The sequence below is a fragment of the Gallus gallus genome, chromosome 2 (genome assembly GCF_016699485.2).
Source record: "Gallus gallus isolate bGalGal1 chromosome 2, bGalGal1.mat.broiler.GRCg7b, whole genome shotgun sequence".
In the NCBI taxonomy this organism is placed as follows: domain Eukaryota; kingdom Metazoa; phylum Chordata; class Aves; order Galliformes; family Phasianidae; genus Gallus; species Gallus gallus.
The window spans coordinates 56,625,798-56,648,944 of NC_052533.1; the positions used below are offsets into that span (position 1 = coordinate 56,625,798).

Consider the following 23,147-nt stretch of genomic DNA (forward strand, 5'->3'; position numbering starts at 1 on the left):
GATAAGGAATAAGGAAGAGCTTATGGCTCAGAAAAAAAATAGCAAAGAAGTAAATGGAATTCATAAGGAGTGAAAACCTACTTTGGTAGATATTTTAAAACTTGAATTCATCAAAATTTAGAGACTTCCTTTATGCAAGCATTTCACTTCAGGTCTGTCACAAATTAAACAAAATTCAATTTGACCAGGAAAAACAAAAGGATAGTGTAGTTAGTGGCTTATTCAGCTTCTTTGACTTCTCCTGGACATGGCGCAAGAGTAACAGGACAGCAGAAAGAGCTGCCTTTCTGTATTTTTTTCATAGCAGTAGAAAGCAAGCAAGCAACAAAGATTTCAGAGACAACAGCCTAGCTTAAAGTGGAGTCCTGTTTCTTGCTGACTTTCTTGTAAGATGCAATTACAGCTTCAGGCTCCAATGCATGGAAAGTCATTTGGTTGTTCTAGTGGACTTTGCTCATGCCTGTTGTGTCTCAGCCAGGTTCAGTACTACTTTGTGTGCATGGATCCATACTACGGACCCGAAGTAGGAAACAAACACACCATGATTAGGTATTTTTGTTTTGGTCCTTCTCCAGGTACAAAATATTCAAAATCCCAGTTAAATTGTAAATTACACCATACTGTGCTGTAAAGATTGTGCAAACATCTCACTTCATTAGTGATTTTAGAATGCAGCTGTTCAGGAGATGAAGGAAGAATACAGATCATAAATGCTGAATGGAGTTAACCACACAAAGTCTTGTGAGCGGTGTTTTGAAGGCAGTATTTTGATCTACTGGGCACTGACTTTGAAAAAACAGCTTGATTTCAAGTTAACTGAATTTTTAAAACACCTTGAAAGATTAGATCCCCTGTACTAAAATAAAATAGAGTAAAACAAGCCAGTGAATGGATCTCTTGTTCTATGAAAGAGAGTTTCTTCCTCTATTTCTGTCAGTGTTACCAAAGGCCACCTATTAGAACGGCCTGTTTTTAGAATCTCTGTAATCTTATAACATGAAAGCATGTAAATAAAAACAGCACAGAATACTTTAGTCAAAGGAAAACAAACATCTGGAAAGAAATTTCAGTTGCCTTTAGCTCTTTTTTTTTTTGCTTTTCTAAAATGTTAATAAAACATCTGCATGACTGTGGTGGTCTCCTAGAGCAGGATGTATAATGGTGCATTGGTTGGCTGTCTGAAGGACAAGGAGAATTGCCACTGGAGGAAATCGCTACAGATGAAACCTGTGATGTCTGCACTGCAAAACCGAGCAATAGTCAAAACCAAAAATAACATGAAACAATGGAAGTGCTAAGTGACTGAGTTGCCTATGGTCAAACTTCTTATTGCTCTTATTTTATTGCTGCCATGTCCGTGCCACCACAAAAACACTGGGGGGTTGAGGGAAGAACCATCCCTGGCTCTTCTCAAACTAACAGTGAAAACATCTATTTTATGGTAGTCTTGTTTCAGACAGGTGTCTATAGGACTATATAGCTGTTTCACCTATCTACTTTATGCACATTTTTTTTAAAAACTGCATACTGACTGATAACTTATAGTACAGTATTTGTGTTTTGCTCTAATAGATTAGGCCATGGGTGGTAAACCTTCTAGCTTGCCTGGGCTGCACTGAGTGAAGACAAATTGTCTTGGGCTGCATATAATATATATATAATATAGTTAATGTATGTAACTAAATGTGACTTTTATAGATACATTTTTAATTAAAACATAAAAGAAAGATCAACAAGAACGTAAGACAAGTGGGATATTTGACCTTGTTTTGAGAAACTGATGCATCAGTCTGGTTAGATGGAAGTGGTTGCCGTTCTCAGTGAGTTCTCAATGTGTTTGCCAGAGATTTTTGATGGAATTTTACTCCTTCTATAATTCATAATTTAAAAGTAATTGTCTATAAGAGTACGTACTGCCAAAAAGCAATGACATAAGATGCAATTATGAGGCAAGAGATATTTTTCTCTAGTAAGAGAGTTATTATAAAAATATACTAACAAGACATGATCAAATTAATTTGAGTTGTATGTCTGATTACAACCCTATATGTTCCATTTGAAAATTCGCAGACTGAAAATGGAGTTGCAAATATAAAAATTGATGACTTCTTTCTGCAATCTTGAAACCTGTTCTCAGATTCCTCTGTCAAAATGGAAAGCCAGGCTGCATATTCTTCACTGTTCACAGGACAGTGTATCAAACTGCATACAATTATTCGCCATCAATTGATTTAGCACTTGACTGCATACACCCTGTGTACTGTTTTCAGCACAGACAGTGCTGATCATACACTCATGTTTGGTTGTTGCTGAGTGATAGGTGCATGTCAGGAACCAGGCCAGGCTGCTCAGCAGGGAAGAGCTGCAACTATAGTGGTGCAGCAGCAGGAGATGGGCAGCAGAATGGGCAGAGCTGAGCCACATGCAGCCCATAGGCCACAGGTTGGACACACCTCGGTTAGGCCCACTCCTAGACTAGGTACAAAAATCTACCTTTTACCTTTCCATCATGTGTCTTAAAGAACTAGAGAGCATTAGCGCTGGAGGCAGGCAGTGCTTATAGGTGGTCACCTCACTTCAGATCCAGAAGGGTGCTACTCTGTATTTGGGTGAGTCAGACGGCAAATCTGAAGATGCTAAAGAGGTTTGCAGGAGTAGTATGCAAATACATAGCAGTGTTTATTAATTGGCTTGCAAAACTCTATGGAATTCAGATACACAGAAACTACAGAGGGGAAAAAATAAGGAAAAAAAAAAAACAGTTTTTCCAGTAGATGCCCTTACTGTCATTAGTGTACATCAGACTTCATGGGACCTAAAATCTAGGAGTTAATATACAATACTGTTACCTAGTATTATTTAATAATTTACTTACTATTATATTCACCAGAGGAAGCTGGCAGAGGTGATACCCAAGCTGCTTTCCACCTATCAGCATTTTTGTTCAACCGGAGAGGTTCCAGAAGACTGGAGTCTTGCCAATGTGACTATCATCTACAAGAAGGGTAGTAAGGAGGATCTGGGGAATTACAGGCCCATCAGCATGACCTTGGTGCCAGGAAGGGTTGTGGAGCAGATCATCTTGAGAGATCACATGGCATGTTTGGGACAGCTGGAGGATCAGGCCCAGCCAGCATGTGTTTATGGATGAGGATGAAGCAGGGCTATCATGAAGATGTAAGGAGGAAGAGTCAGAACTCATAACGGAAGCATTAACTGTCTGATCTCTAACTATGAGTGAACTGTGAGATATGTGAAAAGAGTTGAGCTGTCATCCAGGTGTACGTATTGTCACCTGACTGCTCCAGTGCTGGAATAATGGGGCCAGTAGCCTGGACTTAGTGGGAAGTGAAGCCAGGCAACAGGGATCCCTTTCTAGGAAAAGAGGGCATTGACAAAGCAATTGGAAAAGGGACACCAACCTTCACCCTATAAAGATGACTCTTATAAGCCATGAAGGAAAGGTATCCCATTAAGGAAGGTCTGATATGTCAGACAGGCAAGTGGAATGTCTTGGAGAAAGGTATTCAGTAACTGAGGAAATTAGATGTGATGTACAATAATGACCTGGATGTGGATAATGACCTGTTATCCCAAGATTCAGATGACATCAAATGCTCAGAGTCTATGTGGAGGAAACTTGTGCCAGGTGCACCATCATTATATGCCAACACACTGATGTCAATGGTCTGGAAAGATAATGAAAAATGGTGGATTAAGTGACTAGTCTACTTGTACAATAGGCAGAAAATCTCTTTTCCTCCGTACAGGCCTGTGCCTCAGTAGAGAAATTGTCCTGGTAGTCCCAGGAATTCAAAGACAATGTGCCCTACTCCCTACCTGGATGGACCAATGTCTCCAGTATTAGAAGTAAGTGCTCCTCTGTCTGAGAAAGAATACTCAGTGGGTACAAACCATGTGCTGCCACCCTGTGGTTTTACCTACGTGACCATGGAGAGGACATGAGGAATTAGAATGGAAAACCAACCTTAAACCTAGAGGCGTGGTTACGTCAGTTGCAAGGAAGAACAATTGAAAAAAGGGGTTCTTCCAATAAAATGGCCAGACCAGTTTCCGATGGACAGTCTCTCAGACAGAGAAGGTGGCCTGATTCTATTTCTGAGATTGATGATGAGAGTAGGAATTTGGTGCTAATTGACTCTGCTGGGTTACGAGAGAAAGGGTGGCAAGGACAGAAGCAAGGAAAAATCCTATCTGGCAAAGATCTGCATCAGAATGGTAGCCACAGGCCATAGGCTACTTTTGTGGTTTAGATTTGTGTGATGCCCAGCTGGACAAATCTACCATTTACTTTTGACTCTGGTACAGCAATACCTACTGCCATAGCTAAGCCTCACCTTGGGCCTACAAGACAGTGAGTGTCTCAGTAGTTGCAGAACATAAGAACATTGCTGTGGGCTATGGTGCGGTAATGATATGGTCTGAGGAGTCTGCACTCTCATGATTTTCTTTTTTCCTGTGATATCCTGTTAAGATGCAATTACAGAGGTAAGAGCATGGGATTGTATGTATGTTCTGAGGGGCTATCACCATCAACAGCTCTTACAAGTTCAGGTGCAACTCTAAAGCCACTGTTAGGGTTAACTGGCTTAGAGTTCAGGCTGTGTTGACATGTGATATTTACCTCGGGGCTTGTGCAGTTCCTACTATCCTGAGTCATGAAGAACATTACTCGTATCTAGAGTGGCATGCTTGGGATAGTGGCATGAGAAGTAATTGCTTTTTGCGTTGGGCTGGCTTGCTGGGTTAAGCTGTGCTTTGGTTGCCACACAGTTTGATTGGAGTTGTTCCTTTTGATCTTTGCTCATAATGCTCACTGCTTTGCTTTGCTGAACAGATTTGGGAGAAAGGGTGAAGGTGAGAAACTGATTGGTGCACTGCCTGCTAGGGACACAGAGGCCCCACTTTGTCTGGTTACATAGGACAGGCCTAAAAGAAAGCTGCACCCTTGAAGTTATGATCTTGCCACCTGAAATGCTTCTCTTTGGAATGGAAGGAAAAATGGTTATATCTCACTTATTTCTCAAAGTAACCTGGAGTCCAAAATGCAAGTAGGTATCCATAGGGATATCATGAGGTCCCGTCATGATTCCTTATATTGCTGCTGTAGCCAAAGCACATCTTCCCTCCAAATGCTACAGTAAGTCTGAATCTTCCAATTTACATTTTTACACGTTAACATCTCAGGAGGCATGAGACAAATACAAATACCTAAGGCTGAGTCCCTTGCACTGAGTCTCTACAGAAAAAATCCCAAACCGTGGGCTTTACTTCAGCTCAAGCTGCTGAAAAGTCCAGTGAGTTTGTAAGACACTTGTTTTCCAGCACACCTGTCTTCCTGTGAGAACTCAGAGGTACAGTACTTTACTGGTTCTAACCATCATGTCCTCTCCCCAATCAAGATAGTTTTATCATTAAAATTTCTTCATATCATGGGACATCTGTGTGACAGACTTCCAAGTGCCCAAGTTACTTTTGAGAATGGAGTACAGCCCTTTGCACCTTTGACCAAATTCTGACAGTGAAGGTCCTGCACTGTGCAAGAACAAGCTAGATTTTTGTTACATAAAATAAAAGCTGCCATACTTCTTATTTAACTAGGGTATCAGTTAGATTCCGAAGAGTAGTTGTAACAGAATCAAGTTACATTGTCAGTATGATAAAAGGTATCACATCATTACTTTGTCCTTTTTACCTTATTCATTCACAGATTGAAGTTTCCTGGATTTCTGTCAAAAGAATTAGTCTTTTTAAGAATAGAAAAGACCAATGTCATCTTTATACAGTTTGGGAATTCATCGTGAGTAGTGCAGAGATTAACAATATCAGTGATAATTGAGTCAAAGGCGTCTATGGGGTGCACTAACAACAAAATAGACCAAGGAACAAAAGACAGGTAATTCAACAGCCCACAACTACTGAATAATCATTTTAACCTTACTAAGGGTCAGGATGGTGAATAAAGTAAATAAAAAATGAATGTGCTTAAAGAAAGGTGGAGGGGAGGAACAACAGCATACTCAGGGGGAGCTAGGCAATTGTGAAGAAATATGTGTACAAAACAGAAACTGTACAGCTGTTAACAGGATAGAAAAATCAATTTTACACCATATAAAGAGATACATTTGCATCATTATGATTATGTTGGGAAAGGATTAGAATTTCACTTTCTTCGAAGCATTATTGCAATGTGTCATATGATTCTTCCTTATCTGATGATCATGGTGATGCCTAAAGAATAGCACCTCTCAAGCATCATTCTGTTCGGTAACAGACCACCTTGTCTCCCTGAGCTGCCAGATCTCATGGCTTTGTTTTCCATAGGTAGATTTAATTAAATCAGCAGAACTGGAGCTATAAAGTCTCGCAAACAGTGGGAGTAACTTAAGGGAAAAAAACAAGTAGGGGAAGAGAGTAGAAAATGCACGTGGACTCAGACTTAAAGGCATAAGATCAGCAGATCAGTCCTAATACTGGCATAAGCAGGTGGTACAAAAGAAACCCAGCCAGCTGAATTCAGATGGTGGTGGCAGAGGAAAACAAGAGCCATCATTGTGTGAAATACAAGTGTGTCAGAAATTGGGTAGTTATTTTTTTTATTTGTTCATTAAATACAATTTTAAAAAAAATTCATTATTTTTTTAAAACAGTTTGATTTGAGTGTAGGTACAAAAGATGCTTGCACAAGTGCAAGAGCAGCATCAGCCAATATTCATAAGTAAATCCATCCTATCTGCCCAGACTAGAAAATCTTCATTTCATTCACTTTCAGCCATTTTAATTTCCTAGCCCTTCCATGCATGCTTTCCCAGAGGGGAAGAGCAGCAACAGGAATAATACCTCCAATACCAACTAATTCAGGCTTGGGGAGTCACAGTCATAACAGCTGTGAGCCTCTCCTCACTTCCTACTCTCTCCTTCGCTGGTGTGTGTGTGTGATGGCTTTAGCACAAACTTCAGCAACTGCACTTGCTGAGGAAAGCTCTGCAGGAATCAAAGGGTTTGTTGCTTTATCAGAACCTCTATTTTGAATTGTATCTGACAATATATAGAAACCAAATGCAACTACAGGTTCAATTATAGTCTGTTCTGCCAGGGAAGCAGGTCTATGAGGGTAGATAGCCAGGCTCTCCGTCAGTTCCATTTCCTGATTAGTTTCAAATGCTGTCAGAGATTCAGAAAAGAGCCTGGAGGCAGTTAACTGTAATGAGCTACATATTAGAAGAAATACATTCACCTCCGACCAAGCACAGGAAATATCGACTAATAGCGAATTATACTCTTTACCATTTCCACCTGTTTACTACCTCAAATCTCCACCAGTACTATTTTCTCTTGGACAGATGTAAGCTTTCCTCCTTTCCTACTTACCTCACATGATTCAGACCTGTGGAATTGCAGAAGCTTGAGACAGTGTGTAAACAGTCTTCTCATTACTGGAGGATTTGTATGCTGGCTGAACAAATGAGGGGAGACAGTATCTGCTAAAGCTTGCAGTGGCCTAAGTAAACTGCACTGCTGTGTATATATTGAAGGTCAGAAGGCTTGTTTTATTTACATCTTTGTGTCAGATCTCACTCATTCCTGCTCTTTTCCCCACCTCAGATTTTAAGCTCAGAAAAACTAAATTTTAGTTGAATAAGAGCTAGAGGAAGACTTAAAATTTATTAAAAAAAAAAAAAAAATCCTTAAAGGAGCTAGAGAATACAAAACAAAGTTTTCCATTCAGTTCTTTCTGACTTCTAGGTGGGTACAGTCAGTTTGATAACTGAGAGGTCAGAAGTCCTGCAGAGTTCCCCTACATCCCTAGGAATTTTTTTTTCATCTTTTCTGAGATGTAGGTGTTTCCCAACCATTCCTTCAGTCTTTTGGTCTCTCTAAAGAGAAAGCTAAGCAGATCCATACTGACTCTGCTGTACTCTGTTGGCCTGCCCATCGAAACTCTTTCCCTGAGTGTTCAGCAGCTCTTCATAAGCTCTCCCCCAAGAAGTCCATCAAGATTCTTCAAAGAAAATAAAGCCAATGTACAACAAACCTGTCAAATGCAGCTCTTGCCACAGTTAGAGGAACAGCTGAGACTTGCAGTAGGGCCAATTTTGTGAGACTAGTACGTGGGAAATGGGGGGCAGTCTGCAGAAAAGGTATGTGCATTATGTATTTTTTTCTGATGCCTTATATTCTTTGTTGATATCCTATAAAAAGATAGTTTATCCTTATTTTTTAACAGCCTGGATATCTCAGTATCATTTCTTTGTATCATCCTTCCATTCCTTCCTTCCTTCCTCTTCTCCTGTATCCCTCTGAGTTATCTCTTGTCTACTGCCTATTTTACTCTGAGCTGTGATCAGTTTTTCAGCAGGGCTGCTGACATCAGTTTGTGCCTCCAGCGTTTGCTATAAATTTAAACCACCTTTTCTGATCACTTTGGCACCGAGATCTTAGTAAGGGACTAAAATCCCAAATTGTTCTGAGAGAAAAACTGTCCTCCCAGTTCCTACATATTAACCACAAGAATAATACATAATGTGGATACATCACTCCAGGAGAAATACAAACATCATACATGGACACAAGTTAGTCAGTGGAAGTTTGTTTCCATAGAAACAGAAAATCTGGAGTTGGAGGGGATGCACAAGGACCATCGAGTCCAACTCCTGGCTCCACAGAGGACCGATCAGGAAACAAACCATAATTCTAAAAGTATTGTCCAAGTGCTTCTTAAACTCTAGCAAACTTGGTGCTGTGACCGTTGCCCTTGGGATTCTGTTCCACTCCCCGATCACCCGTTGGTGAAGAAACTTTTCCTAATACCCAGCCTGCCCCTCCCCCTGGCACAGCTCTATGCTGTCCCCCTGGGTCCTGTTACTGACTGGCATCACAGTGTCTGCCCCTCTGCTCCCCTCATGAGTAAGCTGTAGGCTGCCATGAGGCCTCCACTCAGCCTCCTCTTCTCTGGGCTGAATAAAACAAATGATCTCATCTGGTCCTCGAGCATCTTACTCTCTAGATCCTTCACCATACCTGTTGACCTCCCTTGAGCACTCTCTAATTGTTTATTCCCTTCTTACATTTTGATGCTCAGAACTGCTCATAATGCCTGAGGTGAGACCGCACCAGTGCAGAGCAGAGCAGGACAATCTCTTTGCTCACCTGGCTGGCCCTTTTGTCTGTCAGGGCATTCTGCTGACTCAGATTCATCTTGCCATTAGAGAACCTCCAGTTCCCTTTCCAAAGGGCTGCTCTCCAGCCTCTATCCCCCAGTCCTTACATATTTCCAGATTTGCCCAGTCCCACGTGCAGAATCCAGCACTTGCTCTTGGTTTTTTTTCAGAACAGAGAACAAATTATCAAAAAGGAGGTCATTCAGCAGGCGTACATCGTTTAAAGGCGTACACTGAAGTAAAAAATGAGAAAATCCTACCCCTTCAGCTGAGTGTAAGAATGGAAGTAGTATATCAACTGATACCTAAAAAGATTGAAACACCATGTTCTTCTCATTTCTATGTAGACAAACCATTTATGCAACAGCTTGTTGTTAGTAATGCATACTGTGAACAGAAAAGTACCAGTTGTCAAGATTCAAAACAAAATGCAAAGAAGCCAGTTATTGGCATAAAAATAGTAAAAGTCAAATGTAAGCTGTGGAAAGCTTACCCCAGGTTAACAAACTGGAATATAGATGAGTTAAAAACAAAACAAAATGTCTATATTGGAATCAATAGCGATTTTTTTTCTGCTTTCTGATACCTTGTTAAGGTCTTGCTCTTTTGCTGTGAATTTAGCTCAGTGGTTAGGTATCGTATGGCTCAAGGATTCCAATGCAGTGGACAAGTTTTCACCTTCAGACAGTGAATGTTAACTCATCCCAGATTCCCAGAAATCTGCTTTTAGCTCTGACTTAGCCAAAGTCATTATAACATTTAAACAGTCATTATAATTTTTTGAAATGGGCTTTTAACCTCAAAAGATTGTTTTCTCAAAAAATGAGCAATGTCTCTATGCTTTACAAGATAGGTTACTCGGGAAGAGATTGCACTTGAAGTAGAAAGTGAGAAGCGCAGTCCCGCTGGACTATAGAGCCAAAGATTTCTTGGCATTTTTGCGAAGTATTATCCTTTTAAAAGAAAATGTACCTGGCATATCTTTATACTCATTTTAAGGACATGATAGAATGTTTAGCTCATTTAAAGATGCAGCTAACTGACCTCCATAGAGAAAATATTCAAATCCCTTAGTAACAGGAAGGAGAAATGCGATCTGCATGTTGAATATACTGTAATTCCCAAGTCAGTTGTGCAAAATTGTACACCTTCGAGGTTTTGAGAGTGCTTTTTTTTAGTTAGTTTGTTTTGCTTTGTAAGCTAAAAACCTCAGTTCAGCTGTCTGTGGTTAGGTCAGTGAATTGGTAAATAAAAGCATTTATTCATTATTTTTAGGCAGAAATGGAAGATAAATTGATTTTCTTCCATGCTAATATTCTGTAAGACTGAATATCCCCAAAGAGTTTTTAAATGGATGTTGTTGTTTTTAAATGGACGTTGTTGTCTTACTAACTTGCACACCATGCTTTTTATTTTACTTTTTTCTTGATTGAAACCTTGGTAAAGAACTACTTAAACCCTGGGAGTTGCTATGCATAACTGTAGGCCAGCATGTGCCAAATATGACACAGCACGAAGTCTTTTGTTGTCATCCAGCATACTGTGTTAAGCAATTGGGAAGCCTGTTCTCACCCTACCTCCCAGGACTTTTGTTATTGAATTGCTACATAGTGTATCGTAGCCTAATTGAACTCATTATTTAGGAGACTACTCAGTCTACACAAGTATTCAGGAAGTATTATTTCTGAGTAACCATGTGTATATTCTTATGCTGGAACAAGGATTACCCAGATAACATTGTTAGATAAAAAAATGAATGAAATTCACTGGATCCTAGGAGTACCTCTTAGAAAATCTACAAGAAGCAATTTTTTTTGTCACACAAGAGTTGGTGGAGTAAGCCCATCTTCATGAAAGGAGAACTATGAAACCACAGGAGCATGACAAGAGAACTATGAAACCACATCAGAAAAGTCAGTTTCCTAACCATAAGGGAGAAAGATGCTGGAAAGAGCAATATAATAAGGAATTAATTCCAAAGACTTTAAAAAGTGAGATATGTAAAGGTGTGCTGGAAAAAGATAACATAAAAGATTTTCATCCTCAGTATAGAAAATCTTGTCCTTGCACACTTTGCCATCATCCCAGACCAACTGGGGCCAGGGCAGGAGGGTCAGGGCATCATCAGCCCAGGTGGGATTTAGAATTTTGTGTGGGCTGGAGATCAATCCCAGTATTGACTTTGATTCTAACCATTCCTTTTTCAAGGTAGTGAGAGAGTCTGTTGGTATGGATGCTACTTTTGCTGGGCCATGTAGACTCTAGAATGAGTACAGATCTGTTACGTACGGTGGTATAGATATGCCTTATATATAACACGTTTGCTCCAATGTGTACTGTTGATTATAAGAGGCAAAATGCGCTAAGATTTGTGAAACAGTGATCTTTTAGCCAGTACTGGCCTTTTAATATTGGTTACACCAGTAAACCAGAAATGAATCTGTAGGAATTAGAATAGTATCTGCATTGGATAACAAATATCAGAATAAGGCTTTTTATAGCCACGGTTATCAGGATGTCCTAAAAGTCGTTTTGATTCTAATTTTGAAATCCTGTGATAAGCTTTAGAAATACTGAAGCACTCCACATTTTTCTAAGACCCTGGAGCAGAGATAAACTGGAAATGTACTTGGGATATTCACACATACTAATCTTGACTGTACAAGACTTCTGACTTTTATAGTTCTCCCACTCTAACAACAGAGTATTTCCTGAGCCAATGAGCAAGTCTAACGAGGAGCTGCCCCTGGTCAAAATGCTGCTTAGCATCCCACCAGATGTTCTTCTCAACTTCAGAGAAATGAACATGTGTGAAAAAAAAAATAAATAAGGCTTATGATTTAATTTTGTTAATTGTTGTGTTAGTCATTTAGGAGTAGAATTCTACTTCTTTATAGTATCCATTAAAAAAGAACAACAACAACAACTCATGCTTGGTGTGTCAAACATTTTCATATTTCACGTTGTCTTTTATTCTGGTTCTGCGCCATGTTTGTGCTTAACACTAATATTGTAATAGTATCTATAATGTTTGATTCTTGTATGGTATATGACCCTTTTATTTTTGTCTTGCTAAGCACTGGAAATACAAAATTAAAGGGAAAAAGCAACATACTGCACTCCTTTTAGATTTACTTCTGTTTCAGTAGTTTATGTGGATAATTCCACTGAAGTAACAGCAAAATTGGCTTATTACTTATTACAGTTTACTTGTTGCACAGAAAAAAATTGACCACTAGTTAAATGTAATTTTGAAGCAGATTTTTGGGAAAACTGATATGTGGCCATTTAAGAAAAGTGTGGAAAACTAAGATCAGTGTGAAAGTGTCTCTAGTTATAAAGGACTTAAGAACTGAACTACTTATATGTATAATAGACTCAGAGTTGGGGCTAAAATGCTTGAACACATCAATATGTGAGTGTGCAGTATTCCCAACTAGACAAGAACTTTGATTTTTAATTTCAGGATGCTGGATGTTGCTATATTTATTCTTGTGTGGAATCTTCTACTCATAGAACCAGAAGGAAAATCTGACTGGAATTAGATGGAGGTGTGAATATGGACAAGATGACCTGGTCCTAAAATTGTCCTAAATGTCCTAAAATGAAAAAGACATTAATTTGAACATACTATAGGACAGACGTGTTGTTGTAAATCCAATCTGCCTTAAAAGAAACACATGAAGAGCATGATCGTTACAGAAATGCAATGAAACCACAGAACTGAGAAAAACAAGATGCATCATTGCAGAGGAAACGGTGAACTTCTTCATGAAGGAAGTGGAGTGGAGGAATAAGAAAGATGTTCCCAGCTATCAGTCTCATTGGTAATAATCTACTATTCATGAAGCTGGTATGCAGATATTATGATAAGATGCTTCATAACATTTGTAAAAATGTCCTTCCAATGAGTAATATTGCTTGGCACATGCCATTAGTTTACTTGGAGGAAATTGTGGAGCATTTGGTTACCCAATGTAAGAGAAAGAGAAACAGTCTGGTCCAGACTGTTACCAAAAGATGGAATAGTTATCATTTAAATAACAGAAGTTACATTAACAACAGTTTGAAGATTCAACTGAATTTTCTTTTAAGCAAATTTCCAAAACACACAGTGAACTTTATTCTGCTACCTATTATGTACATTAGATAATACCATAGATACCCTGTTGGTTTCAGCAAACTTGTTTGGAACTGGATGATGGTAGACTAAAAACTACATGAAGGACTAAATTCTAACTATTAAGTGATCTAGAAAGGTTTGTTGGGATGTGTCATTTAGTGGAATACAGGCAGATGAAAAGGCGAGGTCCAGTCGTATGTTACCTACAAAACTCTTACCTGAAAAGGTGTGTGTTCACCACCGTTTGAGATGACTGTTTCCAACTGTTCTTAATGAGAATGTTTAAAAAAAAAATCCAACTCAAACCTCCTAGATCAGACACATTCTTCGCTATAAAGTGATAGAAAACAAATGGACACATGCCTATCTCTCCTGATGATCACATTCTTTTATGTGCACATTTTATTTGCTGCAAGCAACAGGTAATGGTATAAGAATACCAGTAAAAACATTATCTTACTCTCTATCATCAGGCTGTCTTTAATACATTACTTATTTTAGTATACCTGTAGGTCCTATAGGAAGTGCACACTGTAGCAGAACAAGTATCAACAGATTGAAGAAACTGGCAGAGATGCATATATAGTCATTTTGAACTAGTAACCAGAATGGCATGATGGAGAGATGTCAGTTATCAGTAGAAGTAAAAGAACGAGAGCTTTGCCCATCACTACTTCTACATTTTCTCCGTAAGATGCCTAAGTGAAATCAGTAGCTAACATCATTAAGGATGCCTTAAATAAATCTAAAGCAAAATTTCCCTGAAACTCAAAGAAAAAAGACAAGAGTATCCATAGAATTAATTAAGCTAATATATTTAACACATGAACCATTTTCTAAGAGATTGTTTTGCATACTACTGTAAATCAGATAACTATGAATTCATATGTCTAAAAAAATATTAAATATCATTTGCCAATCTGGGAAACAAATTGCTTTCTTTTCAACATCCAAATGATAGCAAGCATCATCTTTGGAATTATATAATTATTTATTTTAACATACTTATATACAGCGAGTGACTCATCCTGATATAATAGTTTACTTCAACATAAACTAAGTAAAGATTTTTATGAAGTAATGAAATCTTTTAACACATTTGTGACTTAGAAACTTTCCTCATAAGCCTACAGAAATATAATCATAGTAATGATATGTCTTTTGCTATCATGATATCCAGTTTGCCTTTAATGAGGGCGAGCACCATTTAGTGATGTTCTAATTGCACCTGAGATGGATAACACTTGAACAAAATACTCAACACACATTTTGAAATTAATTCTAAGCAGCTAAAAAGGTTTTAAACATACATGTTTATAAGTACATGTATATTATATACTTGTGTATAATAATATATACACACACATTTATTTTAATGTTTAGCTTTAATAGCAAAAGGTACAGTAGAATTCCACTGATAGCAAGATTTGACTCTAGATTATCCATAGAAAATTGGTGCTCTTTCTAGAAGAAAATCAATACAAGCTCAAAACAAAATGTGATATCAGATAACTCTCAGTTGCAGTCAAAAATGGATAATCCATTTGAGTACCTAAATAATTGAATGAGGCCCACTAGAGTAATCAAATAGATACTTGATAATGAAGAAACCCCACTGGAAAATGTTACTGAGTAAAGTTTTTATCAATTTCATCTAGGTTGGTGTACAACATTTAGGACAAGGCTCTCAGTCCTGACTGAAGCCTGTAGGTACTACTGGAGTACAAATAATAAATAATAGAACCTGTACTGTAAACTCTCTAAAATCAGCAGTAATACCAAGCATTTTCCATCTTTGAAACACTGTACAGACATAAAACTATTCCTCACAACACCCCTGTGAGGTAGGTACAAAAGTATTTTCCCATCTTTACTGACAGTGCAACTCATCCCACTTCTACAAGGTGCTAGCTGACTCTGCAGAGGGAGTTCACTCCCAGATTCCCAGGGGCCCCAGGAGTATTTAACTGTCAGGTAGAATCAGAGTTGAATTAGAGACTTGCCCACTTCTCTAAAATATGTCAGCGGTACAACACAAAGATTTTGGCTTTCAGATTTGTCACTTTGTCAACTGATTGAGCCATTCTACCTTTTGATAAAATAAAATACTGTGCGTTGGAGCTGTGGCATGCACAGATTTTACTCTCTTAATTAATCTGCTGATACCTTTAATATATGCAAAGGAAAAACATTTGCGTGGTAGTGTGTATGTTGTGTAGCAATCTCACAGAAAGCTCGTCACATTTTTCTATTTTACACATAAAAGTTACAAGCTCTTTTACTCATTTATATGAGAAGGGACTGATTATTCACATGATGTTCTCACATCAAATTCTATACTAAGGGGCACAGTCATGGTTTTTAGATTCAGATTTCATGACTTCCTTTAAAATGGGAATAATCTTGCAGTGTATACTAAAATATACATATTATCTCTTCCCTTTTTTAAAAATAAAGTCCAGAATACTTTTGTCTAGACATATTTTCAATATACTATATAGCTAATCATTTGGGGTATCTCCACTGAAGGCCATGGAGTTTCCAGCAGTGTAACAGCAGGTGTGGTGAAGTTAGGATGAAAGTCTCCGTTCTCCTGAATGTCTGTGGCTGCTCTGTACCAGCACACTAACAAACTTAACATCTTCATCTAAAGAAAAGTGTGAATGGTACATTTGTTAGCACATCCTGTGAGCTATACGCACACCTGATCGTATCACTGATTACTTCATCATTCATTATGCTAGCATTACATGCAGGTGTAAAAAAAAAATTAAAAAAAAAAAACATTTTTTGACTTTCGCAGAATTAGAGAAAAAGGAAAAAGAAACAACAAAAACCCACAGTATCTTCCAAATGGCAGAGTACATGCAGAAAAGTAAATTAAAGGCAACAGAAATACAGAACAAATGCAGCAGTAGGAATGCAAAATATTTGCCAAGATAGAAAGGATAAAATAGATAAAGGAATAGCTATTATATGGAGGGCTAATACACACACACAGAAGAAAGGAAAAAAAAAGCAGGTAAAAAAGTAGTTATGACTCTCATTTGTCATAAATACTCTATTTGTAATCACTTGTGGAAAAAAAATAAGTGAAGAGGTTGAAAGCCTTGCTGAAATTTTCACAGTGTAAAATAACCCTCTCCTCAAAATACCATAGATTGCATCTTTTTTTTTGATTGCAGAATTCCTACATGACTCTAGTTTTAAATGTCTGTAATTTAGCAGACTTTGACCATTTTTACCTGTGTAACATTTAATTGTTCAAATTCTTTAACGTCTTCCTATGAGAACAAAAATAACCCACTGCTTATTTAAGAATAGATACCATTTCTGCTTTTATCCTATTTGGTAGAGGAGGATGGGAAGGCAGAAAACTTTTCTCTATGTTTTGAACAGTATTATAACTGTCAGAGCCCTCTCTTTTTTTGCATGTCATGTTTTCTCTCAGCAGGGCTCAGAGATGTGCACGCAGGGACATAAGCACAGGTATAAACCTGTTGTTGAGTCACCAGAGGAAACTCATACCTTCTTTGAGCAGACCTTATAAAACAGAGTATTTTCATAGCAAGGCCACTAAAAGATAATTAATTCAGATTTTTCTTTTCTTTTATTTACTTTTTGCTCGTTTTAATTGCAGCAGGCATCCATCACCAGATCATAGCAACTTGAAGGTAGAGGTTTTTGCAGGAGATACATAATCATATCCCTAGCTTCAAGAATGTAAATGCTTACATTCAAATTAACGTGAAGATAATTTGGTTAAAGTTAGACATGCTTTGATGAATTGGGGTCTTGAAAAAATAAAGAAAAAAGCCATAGGTTTTAATGTACAGAATACGTCATTTGGAATGAATGGATGCGAGTTATTAATTTTGTTCTTAATTTTGAATTTTTGAATTGTAACTTCTTATAAATTTGTTCTCAATTTTATCATGCAGTACATTATAGATTTTAGGTAGATGTTTAAACAACATGAAAATGAACCTTCTGTTGTAAACAGTACATAAAAAGTGTGCAGAATGCAGTCAATTTGAAGCAGTAGTACTTTCAAAGGCTGTTTTCCCTCCTCCAAAATGTTTTGGGTTTCTTTTTTTTTCTTCTACTGTCTCGTGTGAAATGCTCTGAGGATTTATTTTTATTAGAAAAGAGACTTGAATAATTCTACCCCTTTGCACCGCTAATATACATTAGAGCAGCATTTAAATACAAGGTGTCAACCTTATTCCAGTTTTCAGATGCAACGATTAGAAGTCATTGACACCAATCTACCACAAGTGACCTTATTCTCATATCTCGCACTGTTATTAGAATAATCAAGGAACGCAATTCAGAAATAATATTACATCCTGCATTTTATTCAATTCCATATGACAAAAATAGTAACCTAGACTAAGACATCCATTTCAATCAGTAGGTGTGTCAAGCCAACAAGATTTAATAATAAAAAATATTGGATCTAAGTAACAATTCCCAGCTGGTTCAGGGAGGCTCCTAGCCCTACATGGTATCACAGTATAAAAATAGTGTCTCTCTTCACCATGCAGAGAGGAATGACCTAACCCTGAATACAAAATGGGGTCAGTCTTACTGTACCATCATCAACCATCTTATTTACAACACTTTACATCTTTTTTCTTTTTTTTTTCCTTTTTCTTTTTTTTTCCCCTTTTTTCTCTCTTTCTTTCTTTCTTTTTTTAACTTTTTTTTTTTAACCTTTTTTTTTTTTTTTAAGTTATACACATCCTTTAGGGAATAAAGATAACACTACATGGTACCAAATACTAACAAAAAAAGTCACACCAAAAATGACACAGATAAATAAAAACATTCAATTGCTGAAATACAGCAACATTAAGCCACCTCAGTTTTCTTTTTCAAAATGCTTGGAAACACCCCTAACCACTCACACACTGTGGCAAGAAAAGATGTTATGCTGTAGAGGCATTATAGATACATAATTTTGTTTATATATAGATATACATATCTATATATCTATCTCATCATTGTAAAAAATGGAGACATATAGTTCATTGTTCATTTCCAGTAGAAACAAACAGCTAGTAAGTCTTTGAAACTCTTTTCACTCCATTACATGATGGCAGAAATAGACCATCCTCTTACAGTAACGGTTTTTGTTGTGTAAGAAAGATTGTCTTATTTTTCAGTCTCAAATGAGAAGACCTCACTGTCTGATTCATTCTGCAGGGGCATAAAACTCCTTGTGCTGTTACCCAGCTACCCATAATGTCCCTCAAGCAATTCTGCTGGACAGAAGTTCATAGTGTCAGACTCCACCATGCTTGTAATGCACAAAAATGAGGTAGTACACAAAATGTTTACTGTTCAAGTTTTGATTAAGCCCCAGTCTTCTCAGCATCCCCAGCCTAACTTATGAGTGGAACCATTCCCTTTATTTACTCAGTATAATTGAAAGAATGCAATCAACATAAAATTATATTTGATTAATCAGAGTATATTGTGCTTCAGAGCGATCTGAGAAGATAATCAGTGAGAGTTGGAAATAAACACATAACATACTACCGCTCATGCTGCCCTAAAGTTATTATTTTTTCCCCGCATTATTAGGCAGTCAACATCTTTCTGGTGGGTATGTGTGAAAGACAGAACAGATTACAGTAAAATTAAACCTACGCAATGTTCTCTGTCATCTATCCTAGACTTGTATTAATATCACACTCCTAAGATAAATTTATCAGAATTCTGCTGGGGGTAGTCACGCTTTTAAGTGGGCTTTGTAGGAAAGTTAAATGAATCATTTCAATTTAAGAAATGGCAGGCCCATTTTTCCTAAGGATCTGACAGTTCTCTGCAGCTTTTCTGCTTAGTTAAGAGAGCTCTCATTGTTTGACCTTAAAACAAAACAAGAAACTGTAACAGGGCTTTCCCCGTTATTCCTTAATTCAAAGTACTATTTATAAAATAGTTTACATCTTAGTTAAGTTTCAAATTATAGACAAACCTCCCTAATACAAAATACTAAAAGTGCAATAGTATAAATTAAGAGTTTGCAACCACATTATACAAACATTACCTTTTTATTGTACAGCTTTGATAACATGAAGTATTTACTCACAACTGTTTATTATGTTGTGAATAATTTATGGTGCTAAGGTTTGTCTGTAACTTGTTTTCCAATCGTTGAGCTAAAGTCCACACTACATTTTTTTTTTTTTCATTTAATAGAACAACTGTCCACATAGCAGCTACAAATACTTAAATTAAAAAAAAGTTTGTTACTGACAGGTACTTGCACATGAAAAGCATGCTATCTTTCCCAATAAAACTTCACAATTTTGTCTGCATTAAAATAAACCACTTATTTATAGTAAAACAAGACTTGCTTTAAAAAAAAAAGAGAGAGAGAGAAGAAAAGAAAAAGAAAGGTCACATAACCAGATGTATTTTGCAGTACAAGAGCTTCATTTAAATTTGGGGCTAGGATATTGTCTGTTACCCGCATAGTCTTAACATTATAAATACTACAGACAAGGATACTGTAATAATACACAGCATTGGGGTACTAAATCACTTATTTGAGATTAAGATTCCTAAAAATATAGTCCAAGTTGCTAACTAATTCGAACAAAACCAGCAAGTGTGACAGAATGCCATAGTGAAGCCCCCTCTCTCAGTTGATAGTAAGGTTTCTAAGAAGAAAGTGGACGTAGACTAGCCTCTTTCTGTTTCTAATGAAGTTATCCAATGATTTGTTTGTTTGTTTGCTTCTGTTAAATTAAATGGTTTCACAGTTCTCAGTAACAGTCAAACTCACTGTTGAAAGAAGTACCATGCAGATCTTGCAAGACAACTTTTCAGCAGCCACAAAGTTGGGTATTTCTGCTACGGGTAAAATTTTAAGGGGAACCTATGCATTTAGGTCAGGAAACTAATGCTTAACTTCAAAAGCTGTACATGAAACAGGACAAGTGTTGCGTTGAGTAGTGGTCCAACAGTTATTCATAACGAATGCTTTTAATTTATGCCAATCTCTTTATTATCCTCAATAAATCTGGTGAATGGACGGCTGGCTCCAGTTTCAGAACTTGTTTTGTCCAAACCAACAATGGGAGGGCTGCTGCCTGTGCGAGCTTTGTCCATGCCACTGGTAAGGTTGCTTAGAGGTGGGATGGCACCTCCGCCAAGACTTACTGGGAGCTGGGGAATGCCTCCGTTCTGTATGACAGAAATCTCATTGTTCTTCATGGCAAGTCCATTTGTGATAGCTGCAGCATATTGGTTCCAAAAACTGGGGTCAACGTTCATGGCTCGAGCTGCCAAATCCTTCTGGAACATTTCAGAGAACTTCAGCGCATCGCCACCCAGCAAAGCCATGGGGTTTTCCACGGAGAGGCGACGGCCACGGCGTGCAGGTGCATTATTCCACATGTGCGTTCCCATGTGAACCTGTAATGCAAATGGGACAAGAAACACCCTCACATTAGCATCTTCCAGTTGAGTGGATGGGCTGAGACCCTGTTACTTACAGTATTGTTTGCTTTTAAAAAAAGTCTTTTAATTCAAATTGGAAACAAATAAATTCCAGTTAAGACATGGTTCTAAGGCCTGGACAAGCTATGCAAAGGAAAATCCAGCTCTGTAGTAATCTTTTAGGGTGCACCAAAAGAACAAAGTTTATGCATCTTCTTAGGTTTGGACAGTCTCATATGCAAGCTGGAAATTCTTCATGCTGAAGTTTACCAAGTGCATTTACTCAGCATTTACTCGTACTAGGAGATGGCATTTTTTCTGCCCTTTACCCTTTTAACATCTTTTCTCATAATATTTTATCTCACATTGAATGCATCAATCATTTTTCTAAATATAGTATTATTAAAAACCAACTTCAGGACAGTTAAAAGTGTATTCCCCAGGCTGTGTGTCCTGGTGGTTAACCGGACTGCGGGAATAAGAGGCACAAGTCCTGCAGTGACCTGCTGTAAATCAGTATGAAACTGCTTTCTAGTCTGCAATGCCCTCAAAGCAGTATAGAAAATGGAAATCTGTGACAGGCACACTAGTTGCTGAGATAGTTCTGCATTTCTGGTTTAGAGTGAGCTTATTTTTCAGTGTTGTTCCACGAGAACTGCCAGAGCATGTATATCAGCTGACTGTCCGTACATCATGTCTGTCAGACAAAATACAGTGTACGCGCGCATACACTCAGAAGCAGTTTTAAAGAACACATCCTTTCACAGCTTCTTTTCAGTCCCTATCTTTAACACATGAAACACACCAGCATACAACAAGCCTTGAATCTCCCTTCTTTCCTGTTTCTGGGACACGCATTTAGCCCTAAAACTGGCCAGGTTCAAGTACAGTACCTCAATCCCCCCAAGCCTTTACAGTTGCATTTGGCCTCTTACCTTAAGATTCCCCTTTGTGGTAAAAGCTCTACCACAGATTGTGCAACCAAACGGTTTTTCACCAGTATGGGTGCGCTCGTGTATCTGCAGTGCGCTTGCTGAGGAGAAGGTCTTCCCACAAGACTGACAGTTGTGCTGCTTGGGAGTGCGGCGAGGGGGGGGTGCCAGCATGGGGGTGATCCCCGGACTCATCACTGTCTGTGGTGCAGCAGGAACCTGGATTCCAGCTGGAAGCGAGGGAACCTCACCCAAAGAGATCGGCTTGCTGTGACCATTCACTTCCATTTTGATCATGGTAGGCGCTGTACTGGTGACCAGGCTAGGAGTACTTTGGCTGGGACCTAGAGTAAAGTTGGGTTCAAATAACTGAGAAGGCAGCTCTTTTAATTTGTGCGTCAGTAAGTGTTGTTTTAAATTACCCATAGTGGAACACCCACGATTGCAGACTGTACAAACAAATGGACGTTCTTTAGTATGGCTGCGGTAGTGAATTTCCAATGCACTCTTACAAGCAAAAGGCTTGCCACAGATATTACAAACAGTACTTTTAAACTTACCACGTTCTCTGTTCAGGAACAGCAGGCTAAAAGGAGCCTCCTCTTTGATGACCGGTCTTCCAGGGTTGGTGGATGTCAGATCTAACGCGCCTCCATTTTCAGTTGCAGGTGGTGGGCTGTCTGGTTTTTCTGTCTTTAATTGTATTTCTTGTGGTTCTTCCTGGTTGCTGAGACCTGGGGATTTTGATCTAAAACTTTCACTATTACTATTTACAGGAGACAGAGCTTGCATGGAGGAAGAAGACTCTGACATTGCAGGGCTGCCTGCACTCTGGCTTTCGAGATCACCAACAGCCGATGAGGAGTCATTGCTCAAATGGTCACTTTCCCCTGATCCATTTTCTATGGATTTTAAACTGGTCAGCTGCTGACAGTTCATGACAGAATCAATCATTTTCATTTGATTCTCCAAAGCAGCGATACTGGAGATCACAGAAGGCGGTGAAGAAGGACATGACCCAGAGTAAGAGATAAGGGGTTTTGCTGAGTCGCTTGCCATGTCCTTTAACTCCGGGTCCTCTTCCATAGAATTTTCATCAATGTCATCATCGAAGTTGCTCAGCGTGTCAATGTTCTTCTCGTCATAGGAAAGTTCTGAGTCCATGGCATCCTGGAAGCCCTCTGGTAATGGCGTGTTAGGAATTTGCCCACCCATATGCATACGAATATGCTGCTGAAGAACGACTGCATTTGTAAATTTCTTCTGACAAATGGGACATGAGTGCTGTACTCTAAGTGGTGGCTTTGCTCGATGAACTCCAAAATGCGTTTTTAGATTGCCTTTGGTAGTAAAGGCACGTCCACAAATTTTGCATTTAAATGGTCTTTCTCCTGTATGTGTTCTGTAATGCATCTTGAGAGCGCTCTGACAACTAAGCACACGGTGACAAATGACGCA

At 38.3% G+C, this 23,147-nt stretch overlaps 1 protein-coding gene and 1 long non-coding RNA gene across 4 annotated transcripts in view; one reads left to right on the plus strand and one right to left on the minus strand.

Annotated features, from left to right (window-relative positions):
• The window catches only part of LOC121109608, a 42,627-nt gene extending 24,506 nt beyond the window's left edge, over positions 1-18,121 (plus strand). Inside the window, exon 3 of the long non-coding RNA XR_005857868.2 lies at positions 12,649-18,121. This is a non-coding gene — a long non-coding RNA (uncharacterized LOC121109608). The remainder of the gene's footprint in view (positions 1-12,648) is intronic.
• The window catches only part of SALL3 (spalt like transcription factor 3), a 26,867-nt gene continuing 17,997 nt past the window's right edge, over positions 14,278-23,147 (minus strand). For all 3 annotated transcript variants that reach the window (XM_025147028.3, NM_204647.2, XM_015275833.4), the window contains 3 exons: positions 22,250-23,147; positions 21,693-22,033; positions 14,278-20,733 (listed from right to left, as the gene is read on the minus strand). The exon at positions 22,250-23,147 is cut by the window's right edge. In XM_025147028.3, the coding sequence (XP_025002796.2) occupies positions 20,302-20,733; positions 21,693-22,033; positions 22,250-23,147 (1,671 nt within the window). In that variant the 3' untranslated portion in view covers positions 14,278-20,301. The remainder of the gene's footprint in view (positions 20,734-21,692; positions 22,034-22,249) is intronic.